The following is a 14,590-nucleotide window of genomic DNA, read 5'->3' on the forward strand; positions in this document are numbered from 1 at the left end:
TTAATGCAAACCATAATAAAGTAGTGTGTGACTGTAAAAAGAAATATTATGAAAATGTCAATAAATAATTCTTGTAATATAATATACATAATAAAAACAATAATTCTGAATCTAAAGTCTCAGATTATATGAGCAATCTCACATTCCACACTGGAGAAGTCAAAAGGTACTGTTTCATTCCTTATTTTTTCTTTTAAGCAAGACAGAGAGACAGAGTGATGAGAAACGTCAACAAGTAGTTGTGTCACTTTAGTTGTTCGCTGATTGCTTCTTATATGTGCTTTGACCTGAGGCCTCCAGCCAAGCCAGTGACCCCTTGCTCAAGCCAGCAACCTCTGGGCTCAAGCCAGCGACCATGGGATTAGTCAATGAATGATACCACACACAAGCCAGCAACCCTGTGCTCAAGCTGGCAAGCCTGCACTCAAGCCGGGGACCTAAGGGTTTCAAACCTGGGACCTCAAGCATCAAAGGTGGACACTATCCACTGCACCACAACCAGTCAGGCTCAGTCTTAAAAAATTTTTTTTATTTATTAATTTTTTTAAGAGAGATTGATAGAATCATCAATCTGTTCCTATATGTACCCTGACTGGGGTTCAAACCTGCAACCTTTGCCTATCAGGACAATACTCTCACCAACCAAGCTATCCAGCCAGGGCTCATTCTTAATATTGCTAATCAGAGGGACTGTTTCTTTTGTTTGGTTTGGTTTTTGTTTTTTAAGCCATAAGGGTAAATCTACCAGTGGAATAAAACCAGATTATTCAAAAGAAAATAAAAAATTACGATCTAATAAAATACTCAATAGATTCTTGCAAGTGAAAAACTGTAAGTAGAAACATCACTATACAAAATTATATACACAATATGTTCCAAGTTTTAAAGTATGAACATAAAATAAAAACTGAAATACATAAAAATTTAACAGTTGTTGACTATGAGTGACTGTACATCATCGTGTGTTTTCTAAATATTCTACAATGAGCATTATTATTTTTATAATTTAAAAAAAATCTAACAAAAAAGTATGGTCACAGCTTACCTTTCAGAATTCAACTGACCAGTAACCGCACCTATCTACAAGACAACCCAGTATCAAAAATCAAGCAAAAAATACTCTAAGCAACCAAAATACAAGTCACAAAGGCCACACCTAAAGGTTTGGATACTCCATTCATCACGACAGTCTTTCATACCTGCTTTTACACATATCTTAATTCCAATAAACTTGATTATCTAATGCTCCAGTAATACTGGGAATACAGATACACTGAGAGCAGTGAGCAGTGACAAACCTGGCCTAACAGTAGGAAGTGACAAAAATAAGAATACTAAGCAGATATAGGTATTCACAAAGCGATCCAGGTGAAATTATGGCAGCAACATTCCTGGATAACAGAATATAGTTCCAAGACTATGATAATAGATATTTATTCACTATCACAATTCTAAGTTAAAAGTATTCTGAACATAGACTAGTGGGTTGAGGAAGTGAGAAAAATTCCCAATGTATTTTACAGAAAAAAAAATCACAAATGTTTATAATAAATAAGATAAGAGAGCTTAAAGAGAATATCCTCAGTTATCCAGAGCAAGTCATGCCTGTGAGTTCCACAGAGCTGGAGTTTTACTATGTTAATAGAATTTTATGGTTGGCTGCATTGACCAATACAAATCTGGAGAACAATCTGGAAGGAAATGATTAATGACTGCCTCTTTCCAAGGAAGTTTAAAAATAAGTAACCATAGGCATATCAGAATCAGCATTAACATAGCAATTGCTACTAAATGCAGCCCGGTTGTGGATGTTATTTTGGCTTTAATCCATATTCCAAGCAGGATTTAGGTACTTTGTAGGTAGTTGGGCCCTGTTACCTATTAGGGTAAAATCAGTAATTTCCATTCCATCACATAAAATACACTGTGAACCAAAGAAATATTTATCCTCCCTCCTTCATACTTGCCTCTGTGCTTCTGACTTCAGAAGCCAGGCTAGAAAGACAAGGAAGAAACTGATTATGTTTCTATCTGTGGAACAAAGATTATGCAAACAGCCAGTACTCCATTGTTTTTGTTTTCAGCATGGTTATCACATAACAAAAACATAAAGATAACCTCTATATCTGAAGCCTGATTATTTAAAAACAGACCTGAATATTTCCTCCTTTTTCAAGAATGCAGTAAGCAGCCTTCATTTCACTTATCTATAAGGTACTTATGTGCTGATAGGGACTAGTTACTATTTCTATATGAGAGCTTGATAGAGTCTATCTAAGAAAGCTGTTTCCTGAATTACACTAGAAGCCTCCCCCTACTTTAACATTTGCCAAAAATCCAAGAAAGCATTAAGGAAAAAAAATCCCACACCCCCACAGAGCTAAGTGAAAAATATAATCACAGTCCTGATTAATGGTCCCTTAGCACCCTGATCTTCCCAAGCGCCTATTTGTCTTTTATTTGTTCCTTTTTCTTAAAACAACAACAAAACATTATTGGTTGTTTTCTTCTGATTACAAAAGAAATATATGGTCATTGTCACAGTTCAAACAACTCAAAAATGTATGAAATATAATTAATAATCTCTCTCTCTCCCACTCTCACTCCTCTCCCAAGGAAACCAATGCTAACAGCTTGGTAAACGTTCTTCCTTAATCCTTCTTTGGTTTGCACAAACATATATAACATAAAGGTTTCTTGGGGGGATAGCTCTTTTGTTTTCTGTCAAAATGGGATATTATATATATTATTGTGCACCTTGCTTTTTAGTTTTAAAAATCTGTTAATGGATACTTTCCAACTACACACACACACACACACACACACACACATACATATACACCCATCTCATACTTTTTAATGGCTGCAAAAGATTCCATAAGATGAATAATTCATTCCTATAATTGCCCCACTTTCCCCAACTCACGAACATTTAGAATATATTCTTATATAGACTTCATGTCCTTTCATTTCAGTAACACAGATTCCTAGAAGTGGAGTTTCTGGGTTAAATGAAACATTTTCAAATGTTTCAAATCTTATCCTTAAAGAAAATTAATTGTATACCTCCAGAATTTCTGCTCCCTTCTTCATTATGCAAAATTTTTGCATTAACCTTTCACAATGTTTTGCATATTTTATTTTTTAAAGCATACACATTATGTCAAAAACACCCCTGTCATTTATGCCTGTATAGTTATAAATAAATAAATGCTTAAGTTATTGCTGTGATGGCCAGCATTAAATCACTGTGCAAATGCTTATGCCTTGGTTTATGAAAGTAGTAATTCATTGTGGAAACTCCACCCCCACAGCCATGTGGCAGTACTAAAGGGGCAGCCTTCTCACCCTGTGTCTCCCTCCACTGAGTAACAGTATAGAGATCAGAAGATCAGGACCTAATTGTCAACAGTCAACCTTAAAAAGCGTGGTGGGAAAGGAGGGAACAAGTAAACAGTAACGTGTACTAAATTGATAGCCATTATGGGCTCCTAATATCCACAAATAATTTGGAGTACAATGAATAATTCTGCTGGTCTACACCAGATACAGTGTTCCATAAAAAAGAAAACCTATAACCAATATGTTGCTGTGATTACATGAACCTCTCAAGAACACATTCTTCAAACATTTTTCAATAGAATTATTGGTTAAGTCCCATCTTTACATTTTTTCCTCTACTACTTCAGATTCAGACTCTAATTACAATTAATCTCCATTCATATCCTGCTCTACTTGTCAGCAAACAAAGGTTCTGCTTTAGAAGGAGATCTGAAGACTTCAATTAAAAACAGTCAGCTAACAAGAAAATAATCTAAGCTGAAGGAAGGTGGCAGGTGCAGAAATGAGTTGTTTACCAAAGTGTCAGTTTTGAACAATAAAGAACTGCACATAAAAAATGGTGAAGGAGTGGATCTCATTGCAAGGCTCTAAAAATAAAAAGGAATTTTCTACTAAGGCTGAAGACAAAATGGAAATATGGTTTAAGGCACTTAGGAAATAGGTTCTGGCTGCTTGGCTCAGTGGTAGAGCATCGGCATGTGGAAGTTCTGGGTTCAATTCCCAGTCAGGGTACACAGGAGAAGCTACCATCTGCTTCTTTACCCCTCCCCCTCCTCTTTTCTCTCTCTTCCTCTCCTGCAGCCATAGCTCAACTGGTTCTAGCAAGCTGGCCCCAGGCGCTGAGGGTGGCTCCAAGGCCTCATCTCAGGTGCTAAAGTGGCTTTGTTGCCAAGCAATGGAGCAGCAGCCTCAGATGGGCAGAGCATCCCCCTGCAGTGGGCTTGCCGGGTGGATCCCAACTGGGGCTCAAGCAGGAGTCTGTCTCTCTGTCTCCCTGCCCCTCACTTAAAAATAATAATAAGAAGAAGAAGAAGAAGCAGCTTGTAAAATAGGTTTCATCTCATCGAATACCAATAAAAAGAGGGTTCTTGGTATCTTTAAATTTAAATGCCAAGGTGGGATTGAACATTTTGCCACAGTCCCTTTTCTCCTGTAAATTAGACATTTGCCGCCTTTCCTTTCATATCAGAGAGTAAACCATAGTAATGCAAAGGCCGAGGGAAGACTGGAGGGCTTCCTCTTCAACACCCAGATGATGTTCTTCTACCCTGCAAACACTATCTTACTCTGAAATTTTACATTTATTCAGGTCATCGACTTTGGAAACTACACCTCAAAAGAAATACCTAGTTGACAGCTTTACACAGAAACAATCCAGAATGGAAACAGTGCTACAAACAGAGACCAAAAGGACTTGCCAAATATTTGATTAGGAGGCATTTATACCAAGATAACATGTAATGGAGATATAAAACCAATTAAATCTAGAGAAACTGGAAGAAGAAGAAAAAAAAGTACCGCTTGCCAAATGTATGACCTGCCCAAAGCAGGCCATCTGTTAAAATATGTGTCAAAAATGTCACTGAGATGCCAAAAGGCTTACTTCTGAGCAGTTTCCTCCTGGGGCCCTGATGCTAGCACAGATTCCTGGCCTCTGTCTTTTCGGGAAGGTCAGTTACCGGAAGGCAAGTTCCTTTCACCAGCAGAAGTGTGAACTGAGCAGACGATATTGCCCATTAGCAAAAAGTCTCTCTGGAGTGTTTGGAGGATGTGTTGAGTGTTAGCGAGCATGGCCTCAGCTCTTAAAAGGACTGCTTAGTCACTGGACTTTGCAGGTGAACACGCCACAGCGGGGCACTTCTAGAACAGGAAGAAATGTAATACTGAGGGTCGGCCTGCCCTGCGTGGATAGAGACCCCAGAATCTGCGGGCTGGTGACAAAAACTCACATCTCCCCATAGGCCTTGGCCAGAGGGTCCTACGGCCCCTTTGAGAGCCTAGGGGAGCTCTAAGCTGGAGGGCAAGGGCCTTCTGTGACAGAGAGTCACTGGGATGGGGACGGAGGGAGGGAGGAGGCGCAAACCTACAGACCTGAGTCTTGAGGAGAAAGGGGCAGATTGAAGATCAGGCCAGGTGGCCTGGGAGGGGGTGGTGTAAAAGGCTGGCCTGAAGTTGGCAAAAGCCTGGGAGGCGAAGTGGGGGCAGCGGCGCCCTGAGCAAAAGGACTGTGGAAGTGAGGGAGCGCAGGGGCCGCCGAGGCGAGCGCTTGACGCTGCCTTTGCAGGGCCGAGGACACCAGAAGCCTCGAGGTTCCAGAAGGTGACGGGCGACGGAGCGGGACGCAAGCCCAGCCTCGGGGGGCGCTGGCGGCTCCTGTGCTGCCCGCTGCTCGGCGCTGGAGGGACCTCCCGGAGGGCCGGGGCGTTACCTGCCAGGAGCCAACAGATCTCCTCGGGGAGGGCGGCGGCGGCCTGCATGTGGCGGGGCGGCGGGAGGCCGGGTGTGAGGCGGGAGAGGGCCGTGAAGGCCTGACGCCGAGGCTGGCGCGCGGGCAGGCGGCGGGCGGCGCGGCGGAGGCACCTGGACCTCAGTTGCCCGCGCCGCTGTCGCCGCGGGGCCGAGCCGCAGGGCGGGGCCGCGCTCAGGAAGTGGCGCGCGCAGCGGCCGGGGCGCGGGGGCGCGAGGGGGACACCTGTGCGCGGAGCACGCGGCGCGCCCGCGCGCGCCCTGAGAGGGGGGACGCGGAGCCTTGCCTGCGGGGCCCAAACTGTACTCCCTCAGACCCCCCACCAAAACAAAAGACTAAGCGCGACTCCACGGAACCACGCCTCTTGGAAACCTCGCATCCTAAGCACTGGACAGTTGACCTCAAGGGGCAGGTGTAAAAGCCACATTGTTGCCCAGAATGGGACACGAGGTGGTGCAGGACGCAGAATCTGAGGAAGAGACTGGAACCCGCCAAGCCTAGCAGCAGTCAGTTCCCAATCCAGTACCCACATCCACGCCCAGAAACGAGCGCACAACGTTCCCTCTGCCAGACAAACCAGAATGTTTAAGGATAATACAGAGCCATCAACATTTGGGAGAATCAAAGAGATGGACACTAGGAGCTAGAGCAGGGATCCCCAAACTTTTTATACAGGGGGCCAGTTCACTGTCCCTCAGACTGTTGGAGGGCCGTACTATAAAAAAAAACTATGAACAAATCCCTATGCACACTGCACATATCTTATTTTAAAGTAAAAAAACAAATACAATATTTAAAATAAAGAACAAGTAAATTTAAATCAACAAACTGACCAGTATTTCAGTGGGAACTATGCTCCTCTCACTGACCACCAATGAAAGAGGTGCCCCTTCCGGAAGTGCAGTGGGGCCGGATAAATGGCCTCAGGGGGCCGCATGCGGCCCGCGGGCAGTAGTTTGGGGACCCCTGAGCTAGAGTGTCGCTTTCTCCCTAAAGCTGAAAGGGTGTGAGAAAAGGAAGGGGTGACCCAGGGAGGAAAGGAAGGGGTGACTGAGAGGGGAACCCAGGCTTTCCCCTCTAAGAGCTGTCAAAGGGAGGAAAGTGAAAGACAAGATCACAGATACTTGGTTTTTTCTCTCGCTCACAGCACAATAGGTGTCAATGTCCTGGTGTGATGCACACTGTAATATTGCAAGATGTTACCACTGGAGGAAGGAAACTGACAGGATCACTCGGTATCATTTCTCATAACTTGTGTGAATATGCAGTATCTCAAAATAAAGGTACCAAATGCCATGAAGAAAGTATCAAGTGCCATGGGTGTAAAAAGGAGGGAGATGAATAAAGGAAAAGGAGGGAAGTGCCACGTATGTGTGTTTAACTGTTCACGTGGCATTTGAGATGGGCTCTGAACACCTAGATTTTGAAGAGGCAGGATGGCTTTCCAGGTGGAAGAGCCAGAGTAAGCAAAAATGGAAAAGCCTCCTTCCTGAGGAACAGTTAATAACCCTCTTTTGCTGGGTGGTATAGGGAAATGATGGTCGTCAAGAAAAATGGACACTGTATTGTAAAGGGTCTTAAAAGTCAGAATGAGGGACTTTACCCTTTAAGTCCCACTCAGTTGGGACTCAACTGAGTGGGGTCTGGGGAGCCACTGACAAATTTGGAGCGGGAGGTTGACCTAACCTGAGCTCCTGTGTAGTGTGTGATCTCGCACATCTCGCTCCCCTCTACCCTTTTCCTTCTTTATGAAAAATGGAGTTTCTGTTCTCAGACTCTGCCCGCAGAATATGTGGGCAGGATTGGGAGTGGTAGAGAGGACACAGGGGAAAGATGGGTCTATCGTTTTTTACAGCAGCCTCAGAGGAAATAATGATGGATGAAATCATGGACATGGGGACAGGAGCAGCAAGGGGAAATTGTCCAGAAGGATGCATAGTAGCATGCCTGCCTCCTGGCATAGTTTCCCCTCCAGAGGTACAGTCTCAAGTGTTGGGGGCTTAATCCTTTATGGGATGCTGTAGCTTTGAGCATCTTTACTAATCTATTCCCTGCTATCCAAAGAGAATTGGTGCGGTGGTTTCAGGATCACATGACCCATCCAGAAGTTGCTGCAAATTAAAGTAGGGGTGGGAAACAGAGGCTGGCAGGAGTCTCTGGGGTATCTGGCTCCTACTATTCCTCCTTTTTGCCCTGGGAAAGTTCATCACAGGCATGCTGCCTCCTCCAGGCTTCAGAAGGAATACCACTTCCCTGCTGGGGCATTCTCACCACACTCACTGCTCCTTCTCTAAAATTGTAGCTGCTCTGGAATCATTTTTGAGTACTTCCGACATGTGTTAAAAGGCAAGGGAGGATATATGGGAACTTTCTTTACTATGGTTGCAATTTTTTCTCTCAATCTAAAACTGTTCAAAAAAAAAAAAAAAAAAACTACAGAGGAAACAAAATCCCTCCTATATGTAACCCTAGAACTTAACCTTGCGTCCCCTCTCAGCAATGGGAGGAAATTTGACAACTACCCCTTCTTCTTCAGAGGTATTTGTCAGATGCTAATATAGGTTACAAGCTAATGAGTTGTTTGATGAGGAGCAGTAAACGCAGGTAATTGCAGGTCCTCTCGGCCTCACTACCTGTCATAGCTTCCTTATACTGAGGGCTGCAGCAGGAACTTGTGGAGCCGGGATTCTGCATCCATTCTAGGTTTCAGAGAGACAAGGGTAGCGGGAGGCGCAGGGCTTGGTGGTGCGCAGTGGGTGACTGGCAGATTCCAATAGGGCATTGTCATGTTGCATCAAGGTTCCTCGTTGCAGACAGAAACCTGCCTCCACACATGAGCGCAGCCCCTCCTTAATCATCTGAGGACCCTGGTTCAGCAGTCAGCCTCACTCCTAATGACATTCTGTTAAATGGACAAATTCCTTTGAAGCCTTGTCCTTCTTTGAAATCCAATTTCGCAGGAAGCCAAATCTGATTGGGGGTAGCCATGGAAACGACACCGAGAAGTCTTAGAGGAGGTGGAGAGAAGCAAGGCAAAATGTGATAGTCAAGAGTCCTTTACTGCTCTGTCGGAAATATCAAAAGGATCTGGAGAGGTTGGCAGCAGACGAGTCCCTGCCCGGGTCCTGTTCTGTGTGGCTGGGTACCATGTGGCTGTCATGAGAGTAAGCAGCCAGCTGTCCCCACACACAGACGGGGAGAGGGGGGTGGAGCAGAATACACAAATCCCAGGTCTGTCTGCCTTCCTTTTCTTCCCCTCCCCCAGCCCCAATTCCAGCAAGATCTTAGCATCCCCCTCTTAGCTGTCTGGCCTTTAAAGACAAACAACAAAAGAATGACAAGGTTAAAATACAAGGCCCTCACAGATAAGAGGTCCTTTGGAGCAGAGGCCACAAAATTAATCTGAAATTCCTTGTAATTAGATAAGATAAGAGTATCTAAAGAGATGCAGACCAGGCAGGAATGGAGTCCGGCAGCACAACAGGCAGAAAATACACGGCCTGGTCCACCAGGGCCCCTCACACGCTGTCAGCATACAGAAGACACAGAAAACAGGGCCCATGCCAGCCTCCGGGCTGCTCAGAGATGCCATCTACATGTTCTCATGCCAGGTGGGCACTCACTAAATTTGCATCCATGGGGTGTTCAGAGCGCTTAATCAGGAAGAAACAAGAGCATCTGGCACCCAGAATGGCGTGGGGTGGGAACAACTGCAAGCAAAGCAGGGGCTGGCTGGCATTGTTCTGCCCGGCTGAGATGGGTCTGGAGAGGAGACTTCAGAGGTCAGGTTCTTAGGCTTTATTCTGAGCTGGCCATTGATCCCTGGCTGCTGGGTCATGACACACAGCAAAGCTGACGTCTGCCCTGTGGATCTGTGACCACTGCATCTCAGACCTTCAGTCCCAACCCCATCATCCGGGTTTATTGACTCTTTTATTGACGGTGCTAGGGCCTAATGAGGACAGAGCTGCACACTTCATTAAGAACTGTGGAAGGAGAGATGATGCGTCCTGCCAGTGCCAAGAACCAAGCTCACTGCTTGTTTTGCAAGGCCCCAGAAACCAAGCCTCATGCCACCCCAAGGCAGAGGAAACAGACACAAGATGCTCACTTGGGTGCATTGCTTTGATGGCCTAAAATGCAGGGTTCCCCCAGCTTGCCAGAAGCCTTGCTGTTACTAATTCATTAGCCTTTCAACTTAGAAGCGTCCTATTATACATACACTAGCACAAATGCACTTCCATGGTCTCCCCTTTCGGCTCACACTCCAAGATCCTTTGCACTAGTACAACCAAACCAGCAGGTTCACTTATCATATCAGGAAATATTCCCAAAGCAGATTCTCAGTGAGGCACAGGATCCGAGTAGAACAAAGAACTATTAAAGGATTTTTTTTTTAAATTTAGAAATTAAATTTAATGGGGTGCTCAAAGAAATCTTCAAGGTGGTCAAATTCAAGATGAGGAACAGACCCAGTGCTCGGTCCAGGGCCACTCAACTCACCAGGCGCACCGGCATTAGAATCCTGGTTATCAACACGGGTCCAAAGCTCTTATAGAAGTGAACATCAGAGATGGATCATTACAGCCCAGGAATCACTGAGCAGCTCCATGAAGCAACCATTGCCAGATCCTCTCCATCTAAATAGTAACATTTCTTTGTTCTTTATCTTATCTTTCTATCAATATCCTTCCTATTTTCCCTATATTCTTCTATCGTATTTTTTTTGCATCTTTTTTGCCTGTCCTTATACCACATTAGACATCCTCCACAGGCTCTGCTGAGCCCAGCAGAAGCCCTAAAGACCATAGAGGTTGCTGATTCTGACATTCTCTATCTTTGATTGGTTCTCTTGGGTATCTGAAGTGGGGTGGAGGGAGGGTGGCGTGCCAAATGTGTCAGCTGTAACCAGATGAGGCTGTGTACTCTGAGTGAGATGTGCAGGCAGTCCATGAAGTCAATCTGCACTAGAGGCAGGTGGGGCCAAGGTAAATTTTATAGGCTAGATATTTGCAGATGTGACAACTTTGGAAAACTATATAGAAAGAATAATCATTTCTTTTGGGGTGATTAAGAAGATTAAAGTAAATAATAGAGAACAATTTTATAAGGTTGGACTGGCTTTCATTGGTTTCTTTTCATGTGTTATTTCAAAAAGTAAAAGTTTAAGCTCCCTAAACCCCTTCTTTTATTCCCGTGCTTTCTTATCCCTTGGTTACTACAGGTCTTAGAATTCAAGGCTAGGGCAAGAGTATTCAAGGTGAAAGAAGAGGCACTTATTTAGAATCTAGTAAAAAGCTCTGGTCTGCATCACACACACACACACACACACACACATGTTTTAGAGGGATATTCACACTAAGAGCAGCTGTTGTTACCTGACCAGAATCCCAACGTTCACAAATACCAACAGAAGCACTGCCTGGATTCAGAGATAACACCAGCAATGGCTGATTATTTCAATGTAAGAAAGTTAGTAAAAGTATCTTTCCCTAATGGACATCTATATGAAATCAGTTTTAGGTCTTCAAAATATGTTCTTTCCTTGTCTTCAGAATTGTGTTCATGTCCATTTTGCCTTTTCCTTTTCTAAATGTCTGTTCCCAAACATCTTTGGGCTTTACTTCCAACTGTACTTTCTATCAACATGAACCATGCTCTTTCATGTACAAGACAGCACTTAGTCTTTGTGTTGCTTTCAGGCCTTACTTTTCCTTCTCTTCTAAAGGAGACATAGCCCTTCCTCTCATTTTTCCACTAGAATTCATGATCCCACACTCTCCCACAACCCTTTGGATCTTCAATCTCGCCTTCTTTCTCAATTCTAGTCTTTCCCTTTGTTTGCTAATATTGTTGGTCTCCTCTGTCTGAACAATTCCACATACAAACAAAAACCTTCCTTCAAGCCTATTACCTTCTCCAAATCTCATCTTTTCTTCTTCCTTTTTCTCATTATGCCTCATGTCCTTTCTTAGTTCCTTCTCTTTGCTTGCCTATCTTTGCACCATTGAAGTGACTCTCTCCCAAGACATCAACATCCTCCTTCTTTCTCAGCTTTTCAGTGTTTCCCAACCTCCTGCAGCATTAAGTGCCATTGACCACTTGCTCTTGCTTCAAGCACCCAACTTCCTTGGTGCATCCTTATCCAGGTCTTTTGTCCTCTGAACTCTTATTCCTCTGCCTCCTTTGGTTCTCTTCATTTCATCTTCTAGTCTCAGGCACTCACAAGAGTTTTACATTTGCCTTTCTCCTCCCCACTCCTTTCCCATCCCTTTTCTCTCCTTGTTCTCTGGGTCATCAGTGGTTTCATTCTCTCACCATTCCAACTTTCCCCTTTCTGAAGTTTATGTTTCTAATTTATACCTCACATTTCTACCTGGGTATCTCTTGTTTTTTTATTCATTTTAGAGAGGAGAGGAAGAGAGAGAGAGGAGGGGGGAGGAGCTGGAAGCATCAACTCCCATATGTGCCTTGACCAGGCAAGCCCAGGGTTTCGAACCTGCGACCTCAGCATTTTCAGGTCGACGCTTTATCCACTGCGCCACCACATCTACCTGGGTATCTGAACAATTTCACCAGCTTGTTATTCCCTCTCCCCCTAATCCTTGTAATAGAAACATAGCTCAGTGAAAAGGGCATGAGTTATGCATCAAAAAAATGTGGATCTCAATTCTGCCTCAGTCACCTATAAGCTCTAAGACTCTGGACAGAGTTCCATGAGCCTTAGTTTTCTCATTTATAAATTGGAGATCATAATCCTTACCTTACAGGGTAATTGTGAGGCTTAAATAATATCTTATTTAATATATATATATATGGTATGTGTTCAATAAATTGTAAGAGTTATAAAGAAATTGCTGTTCTCTAGAAATACAAACTGAAAATATAAGACTCATCTTGGACCCTTCCTCATCCTCATTCCAAATACCCACCATGTCCACACAGTGGCTTTTAAATTCTTGGCCCTGGCCGGTTGGCTCAGCGGTAGAGCGTCGGCCTGGTGTGCGGGGGACCCGGGTTCGATTCCCGGCCAGGGAACACAGGAGAAGTGCCCATCTGCTTCTCCACCCCCTACTCCTTCCTCTCTGTCTCTCTCTTCCCCTCCCGCAGCCAAGGCTCCATTGGAGCAAAGATGGCCCCGGGCACAGGGGATGGCTCCTTGGCCTCTGCCCCAGGAGCTAGAGTGGCTCTGGTCACAGCAGAGTGACACCCCGGAGGGGCAGAGCATCGCCCCCTGGTGGGCAGAGCGTCGCCACTGGTGGGCGTGCCGGGTGGATCCTGGTCGAGCGCATGCGGGAGTCTGTCTGACTGTCTCACCCCGTTTCCAGCTTCAGAAAAATACAAAAAAAAAAAATTCTTACCCTCCTTTGCATCTGAGTGTCACCACTTTTGCATGGTATCTCATTATCTCTGTTGGAAAATGACATTGAGATGGTTTCTAATCCAGTCTCCAGCATCCCTTCTCCCAACTTCCAGAATTCACATCCTAAATCATGGTCCTAACCTCACAAAGAAGAGATAGTGTATAGTGGCCCTAAAATCAGACAGCCCCATGATCAAATCTGTCACTTGCTTGCTCTGAGCTTGAGTGAGCCACTGTTGTCTCTGTGCCTCAATTTCCTCACGTGTAAAATAGTGGTGCTAATAGTGTTTTCAATGTTGTGAAAATTCAAAGAGCTAATATATATCATGTTTATAATTGCCTGCAGCATGGTAAGTGCTTCATAACTGTTAGCTATTATTACTACCTCTGTACTTCCTGTGACAGCTAGCATTTGGGAGGTGCTCAATAACTATATATACTGACTCACCCATAATCTCTCCCTTCATCCTCCTTGCTCACTAAAGATGTATCTGAAGAGGGACTGGCCAAGATACAAGTGTCATTGGTCTCCAAGGACTGGGGGTTTTTCCCCTTTAGGAAGGTGGCTTGCCTTAAAGAGGTGCAAAGAGTGGCCTTGGCTTCCTTTCTGTCAGGCTCTAACAAACTGGGAGAATCAGCCAGCGGATCCTCCCTATCCACCTCCCAAGACTTCCTCCCTGCCCTAGCTACTCTGGAATATTTGCAGTGTTCTCCAAACCACATGGGGAAAACACTCATTTGGAAGACGTGAGATATTAACTCCTCTTTTCACTCATTGTGGCAGAAACCAAGTTTCTACTATAAACACAGACTCTAGAAAGAACCAATCAAAAGGCAGATTATATCCCAGGAGTCAGTAGCCTCTGTAGTCTGGAGGGCTGTCAGCGGGGCTAAACTCTACAGAAAGCAGTCGGGGGAGGGGGGAGGGGGGAGGGGGGAGGGGGAGGGGAGAAGTGATGGCCTAGGGATAAGGCAAGAGAAAAAAAAGGAAAATAAAAAAGTGAAGGAAGAGATATAAAACATAAAGAGAAAATAAAGAGGTTTCCATAGTTTGGAGGATTAGAAACTAAATCAGACAGATCCACTCCATTTCCCAGTTGTAATTTCAGGATATACCGTGTTCCACTCCCAAGGACATGGAGAAGCTTCAGGGAGTGGCTGTAAATTTTTAAGGAAGAGTGCTTTGCAGAGATTCAAGCCATTATTATCTTCTGCTGTTCTTTTTAGCATATGCACTATCAACACAATGACACGTCTTATTGAGTAATATGCGCTATTCTGCATCGCAGGACTATTGATGCAGAATTTTCCTTTTCAGAGCTCAATATTCCAATCAAAGTCCTGTTGCTTCACATCATTGAGGCCATCCACTTAATGACAAGTTGTAAGATGCATATTGCAGCATATTCATGTTCATT

The 14,590-nt window shown here is 44.3% G+C and overlaps 1 protein-coding gene across 1 annotated transcript in view; it reads right to left on the reverse strand.

Annotated features, from left to right (window-relative positions):
• SKAP1 (src kinase associated phosphoprotein 1) overlaps window positions 1-5,947 on the reverse strand; it is a 272,839-nt gene extending 266,892 nt beyond the window's left edge. The window contains exon 1 of the mRNA XM_066255487.1: window positions 5,771-5,947. Within this exon, the coding sequence (XP_066111584.1) occupies window positions 5,771-5,819 (49 nt within the window). The 5' untranslated portion in view covers window positions 5,820-5,947. The remainder of the gene's footprint in view (window positions 1-5,770) is intronic.
• Between the last annotated feature and the right edge of the window lie 8,643 nt (window positions 5,948-14,590).

This window comes from Saccopteryx bilineata, chromosome 2 (genome assembly GCF_036850765.1).
Source record: "Saccopteryx bilineata isolate mSacBil1 chromosome 2, mSacBil1_pri_phased_curated, whole genome shotgun sequence".
In the NCBI taxonomy this organism is placed as follows: Eukaryota; Metazoa; Chordata; class Mammalia; order Chiroptera; family Emballonuridae; genus Saccopteryx; species Saccopteryx bilineata.